The sequence below is a fragment of the Triturus cristatus genome, chromosome 10 (assembly GCF_964204655.1).
Source record: "Triturus cristatus chromosome 10, aTriCri1.1, whole genome shotgun sequence".
NCBI classification, from domain to species: Eukaryota; Metazoa; Chordata; class Amphibia; order Caudata; family Salamandridae; genus Triturus; species Triturus cristatus.
Genome location: NC_140593.1, coordinates 327771347 through 327796380, shown reverse-complemented (window position 1 = coordinate 327796380; position 25034 = coordinate 327771347). Strand labels below are relative to the sequence as shown.

At 43.8% G+C, this 25034-nt stretch overlaps 1 protein-coding gene across 1 annotated transcript in view; it reads left to right on the top strand.

The window, feature by feature from the left end:
- HYCC1 (hyccin PI4KA lipid kinase complex subunit 1) overlaps window positions 1-18150 on the top strand; it is a 410819-nt gene extending 392669 nt beyond the window's left edge. The window contains exon 11 of the mRNA XM_085631524.1: window positions 13951-18150. Coding sequence (XP_085487650.1) covers window positions 13951-14543 — 593 coding nt within the window. The 3' untranslated portion in view covers window positions 14544-18150. The remainder of the gene's footprint in view (window positions 1-13950) is intronic.
- The last annotated feature ends 6884 nt before the right edge of the window (window positions 18151-25034 follow it).

Sequence of the window (25034 nt, the reverse complement as noted above, 5' to 3'; positions counted from 1 at the left end):
GAAAATCATAAATTTTGTTTTTCCTATGTTGATTTCCAGCCCGAAGATGACAAAACTCTACAAATGCGTCAAGGATGTTTTGAATGCCCGATGATGTTTTGGACAACAAAAGAGTGTCGTCCGCAAACATCAGAGCGGGCACTCTGCCTGTAACCAGTCTAGGGGCATCGATGTTAGGTGCACCCTTCAGATGTTCAATAAGGCCATTAATGTAAAGGCTGAAAAGAGTAGGAGCCAAGACGCACCCTTGGCGAACTCCTTTCAAGACTGGAAATTGGTTTGTGAGTTCTCCGTTCCTTCCAGACCTAACCTGAGCAAAGTTATTTTGATGTCATTTTATGAGAATGGCTAACAGGTACGGCGGGAGACCCAATTCCGCAAGGACTTTCCAAAGTTTCCCACGCGGGACCAGGTCAAAGGCTGCCCGCAGGTCCACAAATACAAGGTAGAGGCTGCCACCCTCGACCTTGGCTGTTTTCCAGTACAGGACCTGCAGGCGAAATATCTGATCTAAGGTGGAAATGCCGGACCTGAATCCTGCCTGGAGAGTGGATAAAATCCCCTTTTCCTTGATCCACCCGAGGATCCTATCCAAAATAACCCTCCCCATCAGTTTTTGAGAAGTATCAATTAAACTGATGAGTCTGTAATTTGAGGGGATTAGAGGACAACCCTTTTTAAGGATCGGCACAATTTCGGCTCCTAACCAGGTGGGCGGTAAATCATTACCCAACAAAATCCCATTAAAAAGGGTAACTAGGTAAGGAGCCCAAATTTTTGGTTGTGTCCCAAAAAGTTCCCCAGGCAGTTTATCCAAACCAGGAACTTTTTCAGGGGGTAAATTTCCCAGGGCAGTCTCAACCTCCCGTAAGGTAAATAATTCATCATGGGCAAAACATTGGCTAGCAACACTTGACCGGGTAAGGTCTTCAGGCATATTAAAGGTATAGAGTTGCTGGGATTCAATATCATTGTTGGCCGTATCACCAGACTCAGAAGTGCCATAGAGGGCGCAAAAATGGCTTTCCCAGGCAGAGGGGGCAATGTTAGGGGCAGGGGCCAAACTGTGGCCGCTAAGCCCAGAGGCTACAATAGTCCAAAAAAGTTTCGAGTTGTTGGTGCCAAGTGCAGAGCCCAGATTCTCCCACTTGGCAGCTTCCCAGTCCTTTTTAGCATCGTTGAGCACCTTCTTGTACGCGGAGCGATGTAGCTTAATGGCTTCCCTGTTTCTGGTTTTTATGGCGCTAAAAAGAGCCTTCCTGGAGGCTCGACAGGAAGCATTGAACCACTGAGGGGACGAAGTCCTTAATGGATTGGCCCTCCTCACAGGGCAGAGAATATCCTTAATTGCTGCCACCAAATTAACATGGATATCCGATGCCCTGTCTAGGTGTCCAACTTTTCCCATTGCTTCAATATATGGGATAATGATCTTATATAGGGCAGCTAACTTTACATCGGACAACTGGAAAACCGGCCACTTAACTCTTCGCCTACAATTTGAGATAATTAAGGGCACGGTGGCAGAATGTTCAGCCACAGTTTGACATTTAAGCCCAAAGCTCCCTATCCTAAGTGAAAGTACCAAGGCATTATGGTCGCTATCAGTTCTTTCAATAACTCTAAATTCATGCGCCTTGTCCCAATGCCTAGCCTCTATAAATAAATAATCAATTATAGAGGATTGGTTGTGCCGATTAAATGTCACATTTCCCGGTCTATCAGGTTCCACCCTTCCATTGCAGGCACGAAGTGAAGTTGTTAATACAAATGACTGCAGTTGTAGAACTAGCGGTGACCAAACCTTGACCCTGGAGACCAATGGACAGGGAATCGCCCACAGTGAATCAATGTCATCTGGATCGTCAAAGGAGTAATCCATAAGTGGCTCAAAGTGGCAATTGAAATCGCCGCCCACAATTAACACAGTAGATGGATCCATTGTGTGGATTAGGGTCAACAGAGTCTCAATGGCCACTGAGACAAAGCCCCGCCTGACTGGCCTTGAATATACATTAAACAATGCAATATTTTGCCCGTCCAGTGTAGTCAGCAATACACACTGGACGTCCTGCGAGTTAGTGCTTATTTGTGACGCAGTTACTCCTAAGTGCGTACCGACCCAGATAGACAAACCCCCTATCGGTCTACCCCTCTCACCCTTGCTAGCCACGATATCAAATGTAGCAAAACCCTGGGCTTGATTACTTTATAATGCCCAAGTTTCTTGCAGCATACAAATGTCGTGGAGGGCCATGAAAGAGCCCCATTCATAAATTGGCAATTTGCTCTTAAGGCCCGCCACATTCCAAGAAAGAATTTTTACATGGCCAGTCAAAGAAACTTGGTTAGCTTGATCATGGGGCGAAGAGCCACAGGGGTCAATAATTGTAGCTGGTCCCTCTGCTGACACAGAAACATGTTCATGAGGCAATACGTAGGGATCAGATGAAAATGGGGCTAACCCAGAGGGAGTAGATTTTTGCGGGGAAGAAATCTGCGGTAGGGGAATCAGGTCAGTGTCCACAACCTGGTACTCCAGAGTACTAGGCCCGTTAGTAGAAAGACTCCTCTGTCAATCGCAATCATCAAAGCCTGATAGGGCATCGAATCTATTTGCGACTTCCAGGGGGGTAAATGGTGGTCTGAAATCGACCCTCCTAGGGCCGTATCGATGGCTCCCGAACGGCACTGTAACCCAATCTGGTATGCTTTCGTGGATCGCGGGAATGGGTGCGTAAGTATAATGATGATTGTCAAAGGGTATAGAAAATGCAAGGGGGTATGTCTGCATTCGGGCCGGGGCCCTGGGATATGCCTTATGAAAGACTGGGGGTCTTGGATAAAAGTATGACAGTTCGTGGGGCTTAATGGACCCACGAGTATTACCCAGAGGGTAATCAAGAATGTGGGTAACTGCTCTGGGGTCTCTGAAATTAATAATAATTATATCCCCCCTCGATATCCTTAGTTCTACAACCCATCCAAGGGAGTCTCCGAACATGGAGTATCTCCCCGTTAACATTAAGGGGAAGGGGCCTGTTTAGCATGAGCCAGTGCATAGTTTTATTTTTAAGCTCATAAAAGCCTTCCTTTTTACCCTTTTCCAAAAGCGGGACTCTCGTGAGCACTATCACATATGGGACTGCTTCTGGGGGTAAGTCAACTTGATGCCTTGGTCGGTCTATTGCCCTAACTAGAGGATCAATACCACCCCTTACATTTGGAATATTTCCTAAAGTAGGGTCTGGCACTTCCTTTATCGTTTCGCCCACATCATTTTGTACTTGGTGGTAATGGGCTATATTGGAAGATTTGGCCATAAGCTGGCTATCAGAACCAACCTTATCATTTTTCCTGGTGTAAATAGAGGGTGACACTGGTACCACGGGGGGGCAAAACTGGATGTACGTAGTCTTTAAGTACCCCCGCGTGTTTAGTGATAGCCAATTCTAAATCCCCCAAACGTTGCTCAATATTTTTTAATCTTTCAATTATAGGTAAAACGAATGACCTTAACAATTGTTCGATGCCCTCAAGAGGGGCTACAAACGAACCTTCATTAGTTGGGCAATGCGGGGGACAAATCGGATCAGGGGAGGAAGGTACCAATAGAGTAGAGGTACTTGTGGCCATGGTGTGTACTGTAGATAAAATAGGTGTTGCTTTTGGCAAGGATACAGATTCTAAAGTGTGAATGGGTCCTTTGCCAAAGTCAGAATGATTAATCTTATTCCTTGAAGGATCACCTAGCCTCTTTCTTCTTTTAGTGGGAGGGGGCCTTGGAGCTTTAGACACTGCAACCCTCCCCACCTTCTTTTTAGTGGCTTTAGCCTCGGGTTGAGAAGAGACAATGATCGTATCAGTTTCCTTAATAAAAGTACTAGATGGAAGTAGATCAATGGGAACATACGGACAATTAAGTTTATCAGATGGAGAATGGGTGTCTCGAAGCAACATAGGAACATTGTCAGTGGCTAATGCCTCCTGAGTAAGAGTGAGAGAACTTAGCTCGAAAGGGGTAGTAGAAAGCAAGCAATCCATGGGCATCCTATTTTTAATACATTCTATTGACCGCCGTCGCTCAGCCCTCCGTTCAGCTAACATGGTCTCCTTCCCAATGGCCACAGCAACCTTAGTAAAATAATCGTCCAGTGTACCTTTATTTGTACCACCTGTAATTATGGGCGTATTTGTGGACAAAGTCTCGGCCATGATTAACAATACAATCGTCTGGATCAGAACTCACGATTAAAGGCAGGAAGAAGGGGTTCCCCCGGTCCGGTCTCCTCGTGCCGCTGAGGGCCTCAGAGGGCCCGCTCTTTGCCCGGTCTTTGCCCGGTCTTCGCTCCGGGTGCGTTCCGCTGGCGCGTAGAGGCGGGACTCTTATGCTGTACAAATGTATAGAAAGGGGGAGGAGCCGGGAAGAGGTCACAGGTGTGCTCAATCAGAGCAACAACGAGCACCCTGGTCCTTGCAGTCCCGGGATAGCGATGTCAAGCAGCAGCCTCCCCGAGTGCAAAGTCCGTAAAGCACAGCAGTCCCAGCAGTCTCAGGCAAGGGCAAACAGCAGCCTCCTAGTGTCCAGCAGCCTTGTGCGACGAGCGGCACCCGCGGAGCGGGGGCCGCGAGCAGTAATGAACTAGATGGGGGAGGGGCCGGGAAGAGGTCACAGGTGTGCTCGATCAGAGCAACAACGAGCACCCTGGTCCTCGCAGTCCCGGGATAGCGATGTCAAGCAGCAGCCTCCCCGAGTGCAAAGTCCGTAAAGCACAGCAGTCCCAGCAGTCTCAGGCAAGGGCAAACAGCAGCCTCCTAGTGTCCAGCAGCCTTGTGCGACGAGCGGAACCCGCGGAGCGGGGGCCGCTAGCAGTAATGAACTAGATGGGGGAGGGGCCGGGAAGAGGTCACAGGTGTGCTCGATCAGAGCAACAACGAGCACCCTGGTCCTCGCAGTCCCGGGATAGTGATGTCAAGCAGCAGTCTCCCCGAGTGCAAAGTCCGTAAAGCACAGCAGTCCCAGCAGTCTCAGGCAAGGGCAAACAGCAGCCTCCTAGTGTCCAGCAGCCTTGTGCGACGAGCGGCACCCGCGGAGCGGGGGCCGCGAGCAGTAATGAACTAGATGGGGGAGGGGCCGGGAAGAGGTCACAGGTGTGCTCGATCAGAGCAACAACGAGCACCCTGGTCCTCGCAGTCCCGGGATAGCGATGTCAAGCAGCAGCCTCCCCGAGTGCAAAGTCCGTAAAGCACAGCAGTCCCAGCAGTCTCAGGCAAGGGCAAACAGCAGCCTCCTAGTGTCCAGCAGCCTTGTGCGACGAGCGGCACCCACTGTAGGGAGGGCATCCCCTGCTGAGACAAAGACTATCGTACTCAATCTCCAGCTGAAGCATGAAAGCAGAGACTATGGAAAGCACTCTCCCGCTACTTACACGGGCTGCCCGTGCATTCAACCCAATACTGGTGGATCCTAGTAAAAATGATCCCGGGTAGCCTTGTGTTTTTATTAGTTCCGCTGCAGTTAACTTCTGTCTGGATCGAATCATTTGGTTGGCATTCTTCCTTCATGCAGTATTATCACATACTCATGTATTGGGACGCTGGGAGTCGCACACAGCTCTGCTAACATGCACCAGTCTTAATCTGCCTCACACCTGCTTTTCAAGTTTTTAACTGAAACCATAGTCTGCCAGTCCATCGGAGTTCCACCTCGCACACTACTTTCTCCGTTATTACTGTTCTAGGACTGATGCAGAACTCTCCCTCCGCATTTGTTTTCCAACTTGTCTTATGAATGGCATTCCTTGCATAGGTCTGTGTAATCCTACAACCTGCACTGTGCTTCAAGGACCATGTATAGTTATTTGTCTTTGCACTACTTTTGGTCTGTTTTGCTCTATGTAATTACTGCAAAATAAATAACAATCTTCTGATGTGTAGCGTCTTTCATTCTAGCAGTAGGGCACTATGCAACACATATACACATACTTTCCAGGGAATCTCAGTCTCAACTTGCAACACCAGTGTTATTCCAGTACTAGGACCCGCAAACTGCTCTTCAGGTACACCCTTTTGAATATTTAGCATTCCCCACACTTGGCTCTTCCAGTACTTCTCAGACCCGTCTTGGAAATTGTACTTGTGAGAACTCTTACTGTTCTAGCACAGAGACCTGTGCAGCATCCTCGATTCCGATACTAGAATCATTAAACACCGTTCTTCCAATACACCTAAATCATGACCTGCAGTCCCTCTTGGTATTCCAGTACAAACACCCCCAAAAGCTCTTCTGAAGCGCATTAGTCGTGGCCTTGTGCGTCTATAGCTATTTCAACACGGAAACTTACACACAGATTTGTCAAGGCCTCCCGCGTCATGACAACAGCCTCTCTTATTATGCCATTAGCAGGACTAGTGCACCTCAGTCTTTCCTCTAATACCTACATCTAGTCAAGAACTGGAGCCTCTGCACAGGCCTTCAGTTGCAATCACTCTTGATATGGCATACTTAAAAAAATATATATATATTATTCCACTACTGGCACAGAAGGCCAATTCTGCTAGTGATTGTCCCTGTTGACATCAGTGCCTTGTACTAATGTGGTGCTGGGACCTAAGCGCAGCCTTTCCAGTGTACCTCTGTCCCGACTTTCCCATCGATACATGTCAATTAAGATGGCTACTACACAGCTTCGGTATTGCAGTTCTGACCACATCATCCTCTACTAGTTTAGTGTAGCCCTGATGATACTCCTCCATTCTGAGTGAGCGCATACTCTACTCTTTCAAAACTGGGATCCAAACACAACATTGTGATTGCTCCTTACTTCTCAATGGTGGTACTCCCTTCATTGTGAGTAGTGGGTACTAATCACAGCTGCAGTGATGTGCCTCCATACTGGCTGTCAGTCACCCCCACTGTTCTGCTAATATTACCCAAGCAATACTCAGCCAGCGTGCCTTGGTTCTGAACAGCAGTCCCTCTACTCTTCTTCAGTAACTAACCAGGCTCTACCAACGCAATTCAAGCTGGACTTCAGCAGACCCTACTATTTCAGCACATCCTACTATTTCAGCACTGGGACTCAGTCAGATCTTCCAGTGTGACTCGAGCCAGACTGCAGCCCGCCACCCCAAATTAAAACACAAGAACCCACACACAGCTCTGCCTATGCAGCTCCGTATTAAACACCAGCGCCCTCTTCTCCATGCTTTTTCAATGCGCCCACAGCTTTGTGTTCACTTGAATTACTACGCCCTAGCTATTTCAGCTTATGCCCTATTTCAATTTTCACGCCTTACTATTTTAATACTGATTAAGACAACCATGCCAGTGCACCTCTACTATAGCATTCCTTGCAATTATGATAGTAAGATTCGCACACAGTTTTGCCAGTGGCCTTCAGTCCAACTCTTTGCTACCTCTTGCTACTCTAGAATGGTGACCTACAAACGGCTTCAGTGGTCCTTATTTCAGATCTCTACCGCTCTGCCAGACTGCAACAACTCTGACAATGCAATTCAACTCTGTGCCTTAGTATTTCTTTGTATGCTATCTCTTGGAGCCAAACACAGAACTGTATGTACACCACCTCCTTTCATTCGCTGTGTTTCCAGTGCAAGTAAAATGTATGTGTCATTGATATACACAATTACGAGATATGACAAACGATATGCATTGACTATTTTGTTAACTTTATCACACATCTGTTATGGATTGTGATTTTATGCGATTACATTTATGTGGTTATCAATCTTGAATTTACGATAATAAAGTTAGAAGAAACAAAAACAAGCATTGGCATAGCCAATAGATCTCACCTTTAGGACATTATAAGTATTTAGTTATGCAGCACAATATCCTTACTGCAACAACATTAACTGTTGCATGGCTAAACACTTATAAGGTCCCAAAGGCGAGACCTATTGGCTATGCCAATGCTTGTTACTTTGGGAAACGAAGGATTCATGGGAGATCCTTGCACCGGAGCATAAGCGGGGTGCTTGCTCCTGCGGGCTGTGATTACTGTGACTAATGTTGTGCTAGACTGGAGTCATTCAGGTATATTATGGGATATGGGTACGGGAAATGGCCAGGGCGGAAGTGAGCAGTGCAGGAGACAGAACGGTAGATGGGTAGGAGGGAGATGTCATTTTAAAATGTATTGGAAAGAAAAGCGCAGAGGAAAGCTGGATTCAAAGGTTTGACCGTCTTGACCGGCTGGTACTCAAACATTCTTCATGAAAATCTTGCTTGATGACATTATGAAGTTTTATTTTGATGGAGTTCTCCGCCCATACGTTCTCAAATTATACAGTTTTAGGGACGTCCTAGATGAATTCCTCTACTCCCCTTTTTATATGAGTTTATTTCAACTCAAAAGAGAGCACGGAAAGACACAGAAACAGTTCGCTTTGTACTACATAGTCCATACAGATGCTTTAGGGATGCCTCGTGGTTTAGTTTGCCCATTTAGTTCTAATCAAACTATCTCCTGCCAAGCACCACGGGTCTGTCTAAATACCTCACACATCTCATTGCACACTCTCTCCTTTAGATGTGTGTCACCTGCCCTTGTAGAAAACTGGTAACTGCCATACAACTGAGTTGATTCTACTCAAGTCCCCGAGTACAGGAAAAGACAAGGCAGCTCGCTACATTACAAGCAATTTTCGAATACCTTCTCACAGATTATGGCAATATACATAAATGTAATTACAGACAGTTAGGGTCCCAAAGAAACATTTACATTTGTTGCGAGTTAATGTGGTACCACAGGCTTAAAACTTTCAAATTCCCCATTGTCCATTTACAACGCAGCTGGTTGAGAGAAACTGTTGTCGGTATCCGAATGTTTGGATCGTAGATCCTTGTACTGGGTGATTTATTCCCCTCTTGTACATTTTTACTGCATTCTCGTGTGCTCATTAAAGCATAAAATGAGCTGGAAAGATAATTAATTTTGCTTATCTGCAAAAAAGAAAATATGTTAGATTTTAGCCATGTCACACGCATGTATAAAACGGCTAAAGTGAAGATTTCATTCCTTTTTTTTAACTGTAACTTATTAGTGAGAGACAATCTAAATCGTATGGCTGAACAATAAGAATGTGGCATAAGTGATTCAAACATTTGGGTGCTTAAAAAAAAATATACAGCCGGTCGCTTTTCTTTGCCACTTAACATTTTATTTTTGTTGCTTACAACATTATTAAAAGCAATATTCGGACAAACCGCAATGAATTGAGCGCCTGCCTGGTTGTACACTTGTGAGTGTATGTGCACAGACACTCCCATTCATATACTAGTTATTACATTTACCTATATTCCAGGTAATTGCTGTCCCTAATCTAGCCATTAGAACATGAATGCTGGGATATGTATAAGCAGGAGTATTCGCTCTTAACGTCATGACAGTGGATTTAATCCAAGCGAGGCGGGTTTGCATGTGACCATCCAAGGCCTCCTGTGTGTGGCAGTCTTAGATTGCTCTAATTGAGTTTAGTAGACTAACGGATCTGATGTAAATGATTTGTTGATGAAAACTCTAGGACTAAAAAGTTGTTTTGAAGACATAGTGAGGTTGTCATCCATAATGCACATATTAAAAAACTCAAGTTGTCGACATATTCTACCCAATTTACAGAAGAAGGTGTATGGGTGGAGTTCTACAACTCTGCTTGAATCCACTTTCACAAGTTTAGCATTTTAATAAAAAGGTGTAATAGTATACCTTGAAATCCAAGTCAGGAGCTGGTTTCCAGGTTTCCGGGCATTCGATTACACCGATCGTGATTTTCTGTTTTTTAAGGCTGCCTGTTTCCACTGTGCTGAATGGTACACAGCATGCCATCGCATATAGTGGGAAAGGCAGCCAAATATACAGAAACGCTTTTTTCCCCTCCTGTGGACAAAGCCTTCCCCCTACGCCCCAACCAAATCTGGGGGTGATCCATTTCCCTTCTCATAATGGAAGGGAATTATTTCCTTGGCTGGAGTAAATCTTTGAACATTTCCAGTGGGGAAGAGGTCAGATTAGAGTTTGTGAATGCCCACAATGTACATTTGTAGAGGTTTACAAGATTGCAATGCAATCCACACCTTGTCATGCCCATTTCTGCCCCCTTCTGTGGGATTTACTTCGCAGATATCGCCATACTTGTGGCAGAAAAATTTGTAGCAGTAAAACCATTAACCCTTAACAGGAAATATTTTGTGAATTTCTAGTAGGCATTATTGAATGTATTTTTTGCCAAAAAGCTTAGGTTTATGGCCGAAAATACCTATGTGAACCAAGCCCATTGTCTGAATTTGTTTCTGATGAAATAAAATTGAAATGACGCGAAACCAGTTGCTATAGCATGAAGTTGTCCTACGGAAGAGCTGTGTACATTTGATTCTTATCTTTAATATCAAGACTGACATCTGTTTAACCATCAGTATTTTTGAAGTCCCAATTACAGGCTGATTTCGAGACCATCATTTTTGAAGAAACGTGAAAAAGAAAATCTTGAAAAATTATTCAGCCCGGCTCCTATTTATGTTTTAGTACACTTTGTTGTGAATTTGAGGAAAGACCCTAGGACAATGACAGGTGGCTTGGTAGTTCCTGTCTGACTGCATTGTTATGAAAGAAAATTACTTCTACACATTCAACCAGTTATATGTGTATTCTCCTTGTTCTGAAGAGCACAAACAGAATTGTGGATGAGGGAAACCTTCACAGGGAGAGACTATTATAAATGAAATATGTGTCGTTCAAAGTAGAATGTTTAGAACAAGCCCATGGGAGTGGGTCATATTCTAAAGGTTTCCATGTAACGCCATTTAATGTTCATATCATTCTTACTAATATGGCGACTTTTCTTAGCTTCACAGTTGGTCTAATGCAGTATGAAAACATGTGGTCTGTCTTGGCATTATTTTTCGTCTGTCAGTTTTGTGACTTTTCCTTCTATGTTCTATTTTGCATCATGTCACCTTTTGTTTCAGCCATTATTTTATCTTATCGTCTTCCATTTTAGAACAACCAGAGAACAGTGTTGAATCTTCTGAGTTGGGCAACCTGATCATTCCTGAAATTAGTGTCACAAACGTATCAGTCGAGAGAACCGGGAATGGGGAGAAGGGCAGAGCCCAAACAGAGAATGATTTGCAGGGATTGCAGGAATCCACAGCAGACTCCAGAGCTGAGGGCAGAGGAGTAACAGAGATCAGAAGGCAAAAATCTGTAAGGAAAATGGTGGAGGATGGAGTTGGAATAAACTCACCTGGCAGAGTGCAGTTTTAGAAGAATGTGTAATCAACTGCACTCCAAGGTACCTGAAGGTGAAAGGGTCACAGCTGCATGTTTACAGAGGAACAGCAACCACAATGTGTGGATGCTTCTTCCTTTGGCCAAAACCGTCTCAGACAACACTCTTAACCAGCCTGCAGACCCTGCACAGTTTAACTTGCTCCCTGGATGTATGTACCGCTCAAAAGTGTGGCAAGCTCAGAATTCTTGTAGTTAATTCGAATTTGGTAAACCAGGCAGAAGTATAGAGCAATCTCTTACAAATTATGTAATATTTAACAATCAAATTTATTCTCAGAGCTGACCCCTGATTGACAAATTATTGGGAACTACTGCCACTTGGTGACTAGGTCCAGAAGCCGATTATGAAGCTGGCAAAGATTTGAATGTGACAGAAGGACATGTTAGATTCCAAATTACGTCATACTTGTTTTACACCGCAAATAATACCAAGTGTTATACCTCTTAATTTTACTTTGCACCTGACGGTAACAGAAACATAGTGTTCTCTGCTTCATTTTAGTGACATTTGTTTGTAATTTATCTTCTTTTTATCAGAGAATTTTTGTCATTTTTAACTAGCGTCTGTGTTTACAGAATCAGTCTTATGGGACAAACACCTTACCTGGTACCACCACACCGAGAGCCTCTTAGTCGGTTTAGAATGTAATATTGGGCACGTATTTCCTGTGAGACTATAGATGACTGTGGGGTGAGGTGGTATTACACCCCCTATCCCCCACCACCTCCACCTCAGATTCATGAGCTCTATTCAAGGAGTAATTTGGGGATTCCAATACTACACCTAGACATTCACCTGTTGAAATGAAGTTTTGATCCATCTCTTTCAAGGTTGACTTGCTGTCTTCATCAGTACGGAAGAAAGTTATTACCAAGTAGCTGACACCATTGCTGCCCTTCTCCTTTGCCTACTGCAGGAGAATAGGTGACCAATATTAGACTGCAGACAGTTCCAGAGAAACTGCTTTTTCACATAGGCTGAATTAGCTTTAGCTCTCACTCACTCTGTTTCTCGACCCCCTTTTCCTCCATCCACTCTTCCTTTTCTCAAGACATCCACAGACATTTTCTGAAACTTCATTAAAACATTTGCCCCATGCTTCTCATCCTTTGTGTCAGAAATGGATGTGGTTGCACAGTGCGATTTCAGTCGTTAGCAGTCCAGTCCTCTCAAGGTGGAGGCCTATAGTCTTTTCACTCTTTCCATACTCCATTGGCATGAAATTATCTTCAAGTTCAGGGAGGTCTCTTTATTGATGGGGACCAATCATTGTTCCTACTAATTAAACCATTTTTTGCTTGCCTATTTCCTTTCATGATGCAAGAATGCTTAGATGGTGGATAGTGCATACGTAAATTTTGGCATGGTAGTATTTGGTTTATCATTAAAAGTTAATCTTCGGTGAGGAAGTTTTGGTAGCATCTTTAAAAAATGCACAATAGAATTTTTCAAATCCACCCTTAAGCTCACCCCCTATTCTGCAATAGCAGCACCTCTACACCCTCTTCCCATAATTCTATGTGCCTGCGCAGCAAATGTACATCTTTATCCTCTGCATATTTAGACATTGTGGGAGATAGTGACTGTGAAGAAAAAGTGCCTTCTTTCAAATATTTTCTTTGTAACAATTCTAAAGTTATTGAGGCAGTAAATGTTTATGATCCTGTGATTGGAATCTCTGCAAAATATTCTAAATGCTGCAGCTTTACTACCTAGAAATCTTTGATTCCTACGCTAGATTGTGGACCTTTTGTGATTGAAATGGCATGTAAGGTCTAAAAGGAACAGGTCTGAATTCTTCTTTGGTTAAATGAATAGACACAAAAGGTTCTCTGAATGTTCATAAGTCACTCTCTGGTGGAGACAGTGACTCATTATTGGTGTACAGGATTCTCCTTAGAAATAAAAACCATTCATTTTTTCACATCGTACAGTGAATCTAGCTGTGGGATAGTCTTTAGTAGTTTACTATCTTGAATGAAAGCTGCATGTTTTTCTAGAACATTTTAAGCGTTTTATCCAAGCAATCGTCTACTGGTTCCGACCACAAAGTGGCAATCATTCCCAATAAATTGTGAATCCGAAAATGTCTTAGAACCGATCTCATGGAGAGGTATGTGATTCTGATCCTGCAGTTTACTGGGGTTTCTTTATCTAAACCAACCGTACATAGTGTACTTCAATTGCAAAAGTTGACCTTTCCAGTCTTCAGTCCTATATGCTTATGGGGTTTGCTAAAATGATTTTACAATCAGGGTAAGTTGTTGGGCACTGAAAATCTTCTGAATTGATTACACTGATTTCTGCTTGGGTTCATGGTCTTATTTTCTCACAATAATGTATATTCTGTCTAGCGGTTTTCTCATGTGCTCTAATCTGCTGCATGAATAACATATCGAGACTTGGCACTTGATCATATTGGCATGCCTTTTTACTCATTGATGCTTAAGTAATCAATTGGACAATGGTGTATATGAATCCCTATACAGGTATGGGTATGTTTCTTGCACGTTTTGGCCAATAGTTTGCTTGGTGGCAGTCACTGGATTTCTGCATTCTGTCTATACATTATATCAAATGAGAAGATTATTTTAGTTTAAATGTACATCTGACTTTTGCTGTTCCCTCCGGCAGATGCTGTCGATTTAACAGGTCAAGATGAGTTGATGGACATTTCTGAGGTTGACGAGGGGTTTTGTTCGAGGGCAGCTTCTAGCACAAGCCAATCAGCCATGTTCCACAACAGTAACAACAGCAGCAGCGGCAAGCCACCCTTGTCGAAGATTCAGCGAAGGTCCGGAGGACTCAAGGTTGGACTGAAGGATAAAGAGGCTGCAGTAGAATCATGCCGTGATCACCTTGCTCGCAAGCAGACTCAAAGAGCCATGAGTGAAAATCTTGAACTTGTATCTTTGAAGAGGCTAACTTTAACAACAAGTCAATCCCTGCCCAAACCTGGTAGCAACAGCTTGGGCAACACTGCCACTTCTGTTTTCAGTAGATCCTTTGAGCAGGTGAGTGGTATTACGGTCTCAAACAGTCCAGCCAATGTTGATACAGGGGCTGGCACTGGAAGCAGTGTGGAAGCCAATAGGTTTTCAGCAAGTAGCTTACAGGAGGAAAAACTGATGTACATATCTGAAAGGACAGAACTGCTTGTTCCCAGCAAGCACCAATCAAGTCATCAGCGGTCTCCCAGCATCTGCATTACTTTCTCTTCAGATTAGTAGAAGGGAATTATCGGTAACTTTGTAAATACCATTTCCACAGGTTTGGTTATGCTTTTCAAAATGAAAAAGTGTAGATTTGGCCAAATATGTCATTGCTTTCAAAATGATGCACGTTTTCATATGCTGTGAAAGTGACATTGATATAAGGGAAGACTGCTTTCTTAAATCGTAAACAAAAATGTATTTAAGAATCCTCCCTTAAGAAAGTCACTTGGCAGTAAGAAGAGCTGCAGATGGTGGGTGCCTTGGGAAAGCAATAGCCTCGTAGGTTTGAGGTTTAGTCTATTAAGACACGGGACTGGTAGTCAGTGCTGCAAGGCGACCCTGAGCTGTACTTCCTGCTTTGCTGGAAATTCACCTTGTAATTGGTGTTATCCAAGTCATACGTAAAATGTACATAAGATGGATGAACTTTTTTTTTTGGAAGTATTTAGATCATGTACATTTGTCCGACAAAAGAAGCATGTTTTAGTTCATTATGAAGAAAGATTACCTTTGAGATATTTTTCTGGAGAAATCTGCCTGTACTCCTCTAGCTTGGCCGATGCCATTGAAGTATGATGAGTAATGTTCTAGGCTGTGATTCAGAGATCGCCTTTTTGTACAAGAGGGGTTAAATTTTTCTTTTACAGGAAAGTCAGATTTTTCCCTTTGCCCATTGAATGCAAGTGTTTTCTGTCTCAGACACCTAATCTCTCTCCATTTATATCTCCTTCTTATTGGCTGTCAAAAACATACCTGTGTCACTAAAATTGCAAAACCTTAATGGTGTCGCTGAATGTAGTATCACAACTGTTTAGTGAATTGTAGTGCATGTGTTTGTGTGTGTGTGTGTGTGTATGTCTTGTCTGTGAAAATAAATGTTGCAAGAAAATTAAACTATTTGGAACAAGTTCACTAAGATGTATGTACTCAAATGTTTAACTACAGTGCAACATTCTGATTACATCTTAGTACCATAGTGCAGCCTAACTACAAATCTCAAGATGTATCCTACAAGATTCTTTCTTAGAATAATATTGGAATGGAAACCAACTGTGCCAATGCCCATAAACACCTCTTAACTGGATTTTGTAGTTGTCAATGTAGTGGAATGTGTTTGTCTATACACACATGAAAACAGCATGGTGGAATCCAGATGTGCAGAGCCTTAATAGTAACTTGCTGTCTGTTACCATTCTTGAGGGTGGGGAAGGGGCATCACTTGAGACAAATAACAGGTCATCAGCTAAGAGATGAAGCAGGCTAAAACATTATATAATCTGTTGGTTGGAAAGTGATTTGTGCAACAGAATACTGTGGAGCTGTCAAGCACAGTGGTTCCAACTTGTATTTGAAATCAACCCCCTTAAGTTCCTTTCTCTTTGGCCAAAAATAGCTAGCATTGGAGCCAGAGAGGCTTGGTAAAAGCCTCTACACTACTTGGGATCCCAGAAGGTTTATTTCAATGTAATGTGTCGTTCTTTTACGGCTTCTTTAATGTCTTGTAGTCAGGCTGAATTTGCCTGTCTTGGTCTCGAGCAGAAATTGTCATGGCTTTCTAAATAGAAATCTGTATTTCTCCACTTTCTTTCTGTTTTTTTATGATATATTGCAGATTTTGTTAAATATAATTTCCCTAAATTGAAATGTAAAACATTTCCATCAAGGAATGTTTTACAGAACTAGATGCTTTTAATTTTATTAACATAATGACTCCTACGAAACCATTTCTTGTAGTATGTTGATCACGGTCTTACTCTCTTTATCAAGTCTACTCTGGATTTTGCAATGGTGCTATCATTGAAGGCAGGTGAAGTACAGTAGTTTACACCAACACTCATCAAATCTGTGCTGCTAGGCTATTCTATGTTTGGTATGATGTGAGAGATTATTTAACTCCCATTCTCCATCCTCTTTTTCCCAAACAAAATGTTTAGCTAGTCCTTTTGCTGACTACTCAAGATAACTCTGTTGCTATGGCAAATATTGAATATTTTTGTATGTATCTTTTATTCCGATTGCTCTGGATATTTTAGAATAGGAATTAAAATAATAAAGTACAGTAACCATCTGCTGTTCTGAAATTGATGACCAGTTATTAATACATGTAATAGTCATGTTCTGTGGCATATTTCATTTATATACTGGGGTCATTAAACATGGTTGTAACTCAAAAAATGTTTACAAAATAGTGGTAATTTAAAAGAAAACTGCTCAGTGTTTATTTATATAATATTTAACATTGTGTGTTTAAGCACTTTAGTGCCCTTATTTCACTTTCTAAACTAGAGTGGGCTAATTTTAGTTCTTGGCTGCACACCACTTTAACTATGTTTTGGAGACCTATTGTTTCCAATACATTACGTACAGAAAACAGGGTATGGGTCAGCCGCCTTCTGATGATTGGATGGATATGTTGTCGATCTCATTTTCCTGCATCTGATTCTATGGCTTTCCTTGCTATTTTCCAGTTTGTTCCACCCATAAACATTTTGGTCCCCCTGTGTTTTCATTGATTAATGTATTCCTTTACTGCTGGCATTCAGATCCTCCAGTGCATTGCATGTGAGGAACTATTTTGTTGCCCACTTGCTCTCCCTGCTACGCCGTATGTCTTAACCGCATCACTAATTTATTAACTTCTTTCCCCTTTCCACCATGACCCCACATACTCTTCTTCCCAACCCTCGAGCTCATTTTCCATCCCTTGCCTCGCTATAGGGTGCGGTCATTATAAAATATTTTTTTGACCATTTCAAGATGGCTGCCTGCACTTGCTCATGAATACGCATGTGCAATGGGAATCTTTGAATACATTTGTTTTACTTTTATAAACCCCTTTCAAAAAGAATCTTAAGCGTTGCTTTTATCTCAAAGATGCTTTTGTTTCAACCGTCTATCACTCTTACCTCTTAAGGTATGGATTATTAATGATTACCATCTGGAGGAAACGTCATTAGGAATCACTATGAGATTGAGATCTATAAGGAAGAGGCTTATGTAATTGATGTTCACAGATGTGAAATCTATTTTCAGTGATTGCAGCTTCCTAAACTCTGGAAATTATAGATTATAGTGAAATAAAAAAACAAGTGTAACATTTTCCATTGAAATTATTGACCAACTGATGCAAGAGCATGGACCTTTGTTTGCGTTAATCGGTTTGTTGTATAACCATGTAATCAAATCAAGTACTTTCTGTTCTGTCTGCTAGTAAATTGCCCATTAAGAAGCTCACATTGTTTGTCCATTTATAACAGCCATAAATTAGGATCTCTGAGAGAAGCATTTGGGCTCATCTGTCCTGTGGATTATCCGTGGTTCAGTGTGGTACAGCACCATTTCTGTGTAGGGAAGAAGGAAGATACAATTCCCAAAAGTGTTCCCATAGGATTCAATAGAGGGATCAATACAAAATGTGTATTTTCTTAGTTCCTAAGTTATCACGTATTTTCATAGTCAATATACAGTATGTTGTCTTTTTATATATAGCTTTTTCTAAATTACTTTTACAAGTCTTCGTGTCAATGGAATTATTGTAAAAATTATATTATGTTGGTTTCTGCTCTTGATTGACTTTTGGTTTGGATATATATTTTTGCCAATAAATTTGTATTGATAATTTTGTCTGTATGTCTTTTTCAGTTTGTGATGGCCACATATATCCAGCGTTCAAGGCTTTTGTAATTTGTAGTACTCAAAGCCCACCACTTGATGTATCAATTGAACCACGTGATGTAAGTGCATAAATTCCCTCACAATGCTTTGAAAGAACCTCACTGCCCTCAACCCACTGTTCACCTCAACAGTGCACTCCCTTTCTAAATGCAGTCAGGAGCAGTGACTCAATCTGCCAACTCTGAGTTTCGCACACAACATGCTTTATCAAATCAGTCAGTCAAGCAAGCTTTATTCGACAATTAGTCATAAAAGCGAAATACAAAACATTTTACTAAATGGATAATTCATTGTCATTGTGCAAAGTAGCTAAACATGATTGTAGGACTTATTTTTAAAAAAAATGCAATTGGATCATCATAACATTTAAAAAAAACGTAAAATAGTGGTAGAAAAAGAGTTAGTTGCTATCACTAAGAACAACCCCTAAAAGCAAGCACCGTTACAATTCTCTACAACAAGGTACTAAGCTATGGTCCTAACATGTGGGGCCAGTATTACAAAGCTAAATACATTTTGACCAAAGTGTAGTTGTGAATCTCCAAATACAGGTGCAAAATAGCATGTGTTAGCTGAAAAGGGAGTGTGACCTTATGGCCCATGAACAACTTAAACATTTTGCTACAGCTGTAATGATTGGGATAGAAGTATTTGTCCGTAAAATTATTCCCGCTTCTTCGCTCCTTCTGGTTCCAAGTAATTTACAAATTGGCACAAGCCATGCCCGACGAGTGGCATAAGCTGGGCTTTATCAAATCAATCCTTTCTCTCACTGATGTTGCTTACTAAAGAATTCCTGCCATTTTTGTAAGTCAACATTTGGACTTTGAGAAATACCAGCATGTACATTTAACAATTAATGAACTATTACTTTTGTTACCATTTCTAAGTAAATGTACATTTTTAACCAGGTTGTGCGAAGGCAAAAAGGAAGGAATCTTCATTATTTACATTTATTAGTCTGTGCTGCCATGTACTTGAATTAGACCATATAAAATGCAAAGCACTTGTGGGGTTTAAAGTTATAGCACTGTGAACACCTTATCTGTTGCAGATACTGTCAAAATTCCTAATGTAAGTGAATTAAGAGAAATGGTCAGAAACCGGAAACGGTGGACTAAAGAATCAAAGCATGATTATGCTCTGCTTATTCCAACTCTATCAAAATGTGAGGCCACTGGGTAATCGTTGTGACAGTTTTTGAATTTCAGAAGTTCCACCTTTTTTTCAACTTTGATTTTCAGGTGTCAGAAAAGTCTTGCAGACGAGTCTAACTTTTGAAGAGTGGTGTGGGCCAGTAGTGGCCCACACGGGGGCAAAGGTGGTGGGAGAAGGGAAATAAAAAAAGAAATGAAGGCACTTACCTGGGTGCCTCTGGCCGGCCGCTGCTTCCCCTCAGTCCACTTCTCTGGCAGCAGGAAGAACACAGCCTCCCAGAATCCCCTAGCCAATCACGACGCTGCCTTATAGCAGCATTGTGATTGGTCTGAGCGCCATGGTTCGACGCTCAGAGAGGGGCTGGGAGGCTGTGCATGTTCTCCACCGAGGCTGTGCAATACAGCCCGGTAGAGAACATGCTAAGTGTGCCTGACTCTTTGGCCGGCCCAAAACGGCCAGCCAAATTGTCATGCACACTTAAAAAGTGCCTACCACTCTTCCCCCAGGTCTGAACAGCCCGGCCCCATCCCGCCCCCCAACAACTGAGCCAGTACAGTAAAATAAAATGATAACGTTGCGTTTTTATCATTTTATTTTTCCCTTTTAAACTGCTCAGTGAGCTGTGGGGCTACGCTCATCCACCTTAGCGGAGGAGCTGCCGCTGATGTGGGCAATAACAAAGCTATACGTAGCACAGTATAATATATAATGTATTGTCCAGTCAGTGGCACCTATTATTAAAAAGCTATAACATATTTATATTATGTTCAGTTGCTTAATAATGTACCTACATAACTTTGCAGTATACAACAGTTCTCTAAATGAATAAGACGGGGGCTATCATCAAGATGCAGCAGATAATCTACATGCACTCTTAGGCTCCACAAAGTGGAGCTGTATCCATTGTGGATGAGATGGTATTGTAATATTTCATACAGGTGCCCAATATAGGCTCAGGTAGCAACCTGACCTTTCACCTATATCTCCCCTACCATTACACTACAAAACGCTTCTTGGTACTGACCTTTTACCTAGTTACGGTAATGACTAAAAGACATGGGGTTTTCTCTGAAAACTAGCCTTATTCATTATGCATGAGGATTTTTGGAATCACAGCAGGACTACCATCTCCTGCATAATAACTATGTATAAGGGTCATTCCTTCCATCATCCTAGTCCGACATGACACAGCAAGGTATATTCCCTGGGGGTACCACATTTGGTATATAAACACCATATCTTTGCTGAGGCAGGAGAGTAGAAAAGGACTTCCATGCTGATACACTGACACAAGACGCAGAGGTTCCTGGACGCTAAGGTTCCTGCATGCAGACACTCCAGTGGTCTGACATCCCTTGTGGGGTGTCCACCTCAAGACCAAGACGGGGTCCCAAACTCTCTCACTTTAGGTAATGGGGTTGACTTTATCCTAGAGTGATTCCTGGCTTTTACACCTACATACATGCTAGGTACACTTAGGTACATCTAGTTAGGTTCGCATCGTAGGAGTGCGCTTTTTACTGTCATGTATTTTTCTACTCGCCTGTATTAATTGTTTTAGCACTTTGGTAGAAATCTATCTACCATCCTTTTACTCTGTTGGTGCTTACGATCATTTATATCTGCTTCTGTCTTATGGTTGTTTCAGCACACCTATTTTACATTAGAATGACGCTGGTTCAATAAATGCTTATTGAAAAACGTCCCCACCGTTTATTCTGTGCATCTCTTTGAGATGGAGTGAGCACGAGTGACTGAGCGAAACGTATCGCACTGTTTCCACGATCCTGAGGAATCAGGGTTGTCATGTTCGGTAGTTTCCAAGAACTATTCTATCCTTGGTAAGAGGGGTTTCTAGTGTGAGTGTGAGCTTGCTGGTATACAGGCTAACATACTCGGTGGGGGTGTCTAGAATCAATCCGGACACTAGTCCTACAGTGTAAGTTGTCTAAACGCGCAGATCCTATATAGTTTTATAAGAACTACACAGCAGTATATGTGTGTTCCCTGTGCAAACAAGTAAGATTGCTTCACTTAGTGTTCATCAGTAGTCTTACTCAGTTTGGGCACGCACACTGTAAGGCAAGTTTTGGAGCCACATGTTTCATGCAAATCTCTCAACTATTTGTCAAAGCTATAGGCAGTCAAAGATTTTTTTTACACCTTCCTCGAGCTTTACCGCCCACTAGATAGATCTGAACAAAATTGACATGCCAACACTTAGCATGCTACTGGCCTTCTGAATTTCATAATGATTTCTCAAACAGTATCATAGTTATTAGCAAATTAATAAATTTTTTTTTGTTTTTTTTTTTTTTGAAACCGTTTATTACAAAGTTCAAAAAATATACAAAGATGGGCCTACAACCTTCAGGCCGGCCGCTAGCAAACAAGAGGAGCATATGATACACACAGTAGAACGCATGCTGCGGCAAAGGGAAACGTACAGGAGTTAGCAGCGTTGATGGCCACACCATCCGGACCCCACATGACGGTTTCTTTTTAACATAAATAACAACAAAAAATCAAACCACAAGGCAACCCACGATCGAAAACAGCAGCATGTGCTCCCCTAGAAGGGGGACCCTCCCAATCCATAGGAGTATCAAGGGGGGGGAGAAGGTCAGGACAGGGACTGGGTGGACTCAGTGCCCGGTACCGGAGAGCTAAACCGGCTAAGGGGACGGGGCAGGCGATGGATCGGGCAATAACGGCGGGGCACAGATTCCCCCGCGGTAGGCGTTCCAGGGGCCCCATACTTTCACCCATGTCCCAGGCTTACCTCTCGCTACATACACCACCTTTTCCCGAAACATGCACCAGTCCATATTTTCCTTCCAGGCCGAAACAGTCGGGGACCTCTGGGAACCCCACAGTTGAGCAATATCGCGCTTGGCCACCATATATACCAGAGTCACCCACCACGTTGGTGGCGCCGAATAGTCGGTTGGTTCCCACACGTTCAACAGGCATCTCCTCGCTTCGGGCAGTAGCGACACACGCGTAACCACCCGCAGGACCTCATGCACACCACGCCAGAATCGCTCCACCTCTGGGCATTCCCACAAAATATGAAGAAAGGTCCCCAAACAACCACACCCACGCTTACACAACCCGTCCACAGCGTAGCCCATACGCAATAGCCTTGGCCCCGTTATGTAGACCCTATGGAGTATCTTGAGCTGGACGAAGCGAAGGCGGGCCGGTATGGCCACCTCTTTCGGGGAGGCCACCGCAGAGACCCAGTCCTCGTCGTCCAGCTCCAATCCATCGGCAACCCAAGCCTCGCGAAGATGAGTCCGCAATCCCGAGCGGTCATTAATCAGTTTTTTATTGATTAATGAGATCGTGCTTTCCGGTACATGTCCATCCAGCACTCTCTCCTCCAGAGGGGAGTACTCCGGGATGGAGGCGACGTCCGGGAAGGCGGAGCATAGTGCATGACGGATCTGCATATACCGAAAGTACTCCCTGTCTTGCAACTGGAATTCCGTCTGCAGCATCTCGAACGTTTTGAATCCCCCCCTCGTCCAGAGATCCCCCACCCTGCTGATGCCTATCATGTCCCACTTCTCGCAGACCTTCGAGGTCCACAGGGAGCCCAACTGCTCAGATGCGTACAGTGGTGACGCCCGGGTCAAACGATCCTTCCACCCCATCGCTACATTAGCCGCGTGCCACACTCGTACCATGACACGCGTGGGGCCCGTCAGACGTGCGTCGAGCGAGCTGGAGTAGAGCGCTCGATTATAGTCACCACCCGGCAGTAGCATCTTATCCATTTCAAAGGCCGGGTTTAGGGCGGGCCCGTATAGGCCGTGATTAATCGCAGCCAGCTGGGAGGCCCAATAATACCGTTTAATATCCGGGAGGGCAATCCCCCCGTCATACCACGGGAGCGTCAGCTTCGCCAGGGCGATACGCGGTCTCCCGTCCCAGAACAGGCGGCGCTGCAAACTCTCCACCTCGCGGAAGTAGCGCGCCGGGACGAGGTCCATTGTATTCTGCAGAGCGTACAGGAAACGCAGCAGCGACATCATCTTAAACAATGCCGCCCGGCCGAGCGGCGAGAGCGGCAAACGCCGCCAACGCGCGACATCCTCCTTCAGGCGCTGGAGGGAGGGAAGCAAGTTCCGATCATACCGGGCCTCCGCGTCCAGGGTAATGAAGACACCCAGGTACCTAAATCCCTGCGGGGCGATCTGGATAGGACAGCCCCGCGGAAGGATAGGAGCCTCCCCAGAGAGAACATACACGCACGATTTAGCCCAGTTGATGACAAGGCCGGAGTTACGACCAAATGAATGCAATACATCAACCAGTACTATCAGTGATTTACGTGGGGAAGCCAGGTACAGGAGAATATCGTCAGCGTATAGAGATACGCGGTCCTCATACTCGGGGGTCCAGCGGAGACCACGAATAGAAGGTTCCCACCGCAGCCACTCCGCCAGGGGCTCCAAGGCAAGCGCAAAAAGGAGCGGCGATAACGGGCAGCCCTGCCGCGTGCCCCTGCCCAACTCAAACGGAGCCGACACTCTACCGTTCACAACCACCTGCGCCAGTGGGCCAGAGTACAACAATTTAACCCAGCTGATAAACCCTGGGCCAAACCCAAATTTCGCAAGCGTCGCCCAAATATATGGCCATTCAAGTGTGTCAAACGCCATAGTGGCGTCCAAGGACGCCAAGATGGCCGGCTCCCGTATGAACGGGACACGTGCGAGTACCCCATGCAAACGCCGCAGGTTAAGCGCTGTGTTACGATGGGGAATAAAGCCGGACTGGTCCTGGTGGACCAAGTCACACACTACGTCGACCAGCCGATTGGCCAACACCTTGGCGAGAATTTTGGGCTCCGCATTCAATAACGAAATGGGTCGATAGGATGTGACCCGGTCCCGTGGCCTCCCCTCCTTGTGGATAACCACGATGGTAGCCAGACGCTGGTCTAGCGGGAGGGAACCCACCGAGTGGGCCGCAAGGAACATAGCACGGAGATGCGGCGCCAGCGTATCCGGTCGCAGTTTATACAACAATTAATCATTTTTTGACACCCTACCCCTTTACACTTTACCTCTCCACATTCATGCATCTGATTGAAATTTGATGTCCAGTGTAATACTAACATGCAGGTGTCTGCCACATTTTGTACAGGTTTCTCAAAGATGTAAAGTTATGTGAAATCAAGAGATACCTTTGTAACGTTAAACTGCAACTTAACCAAAAGGTTTTCTTATTAGATATCTAAGAGTAACTTTTCAAATTCCACTCAAATGCTTTTTTTAATTCAAACATGTCAACATCTACTGAAATAAACGGGTCTATTCTAAGTAAGGTTTATTGACATATATAACTTGCATGGCTGCCCAAGACATCTTGGCCCAAAGAGTGGTAAAACAGTTGAGCCTAACAAAATAACAACGTTTTGAGACCTTTCTTGAAAGAAATCCACAAGCTGCCAGAATACGACCGGGATGGCATTCCAGAGTTCTGAAAGAGAGGTCAAGGGCACTAGTCCTTGAAATTTCTTATTGGCACATGTTGAGAAATCTAATTACAAAGGAAGACTCCCCAGTCATACAGAGGGCTTGGTGTCTCATGCATAGAGTCTTATAGCTTGTGTTCCTAAACTGCTTAGGCAAGGCTTGGAGAGCAGCCCCTATATGA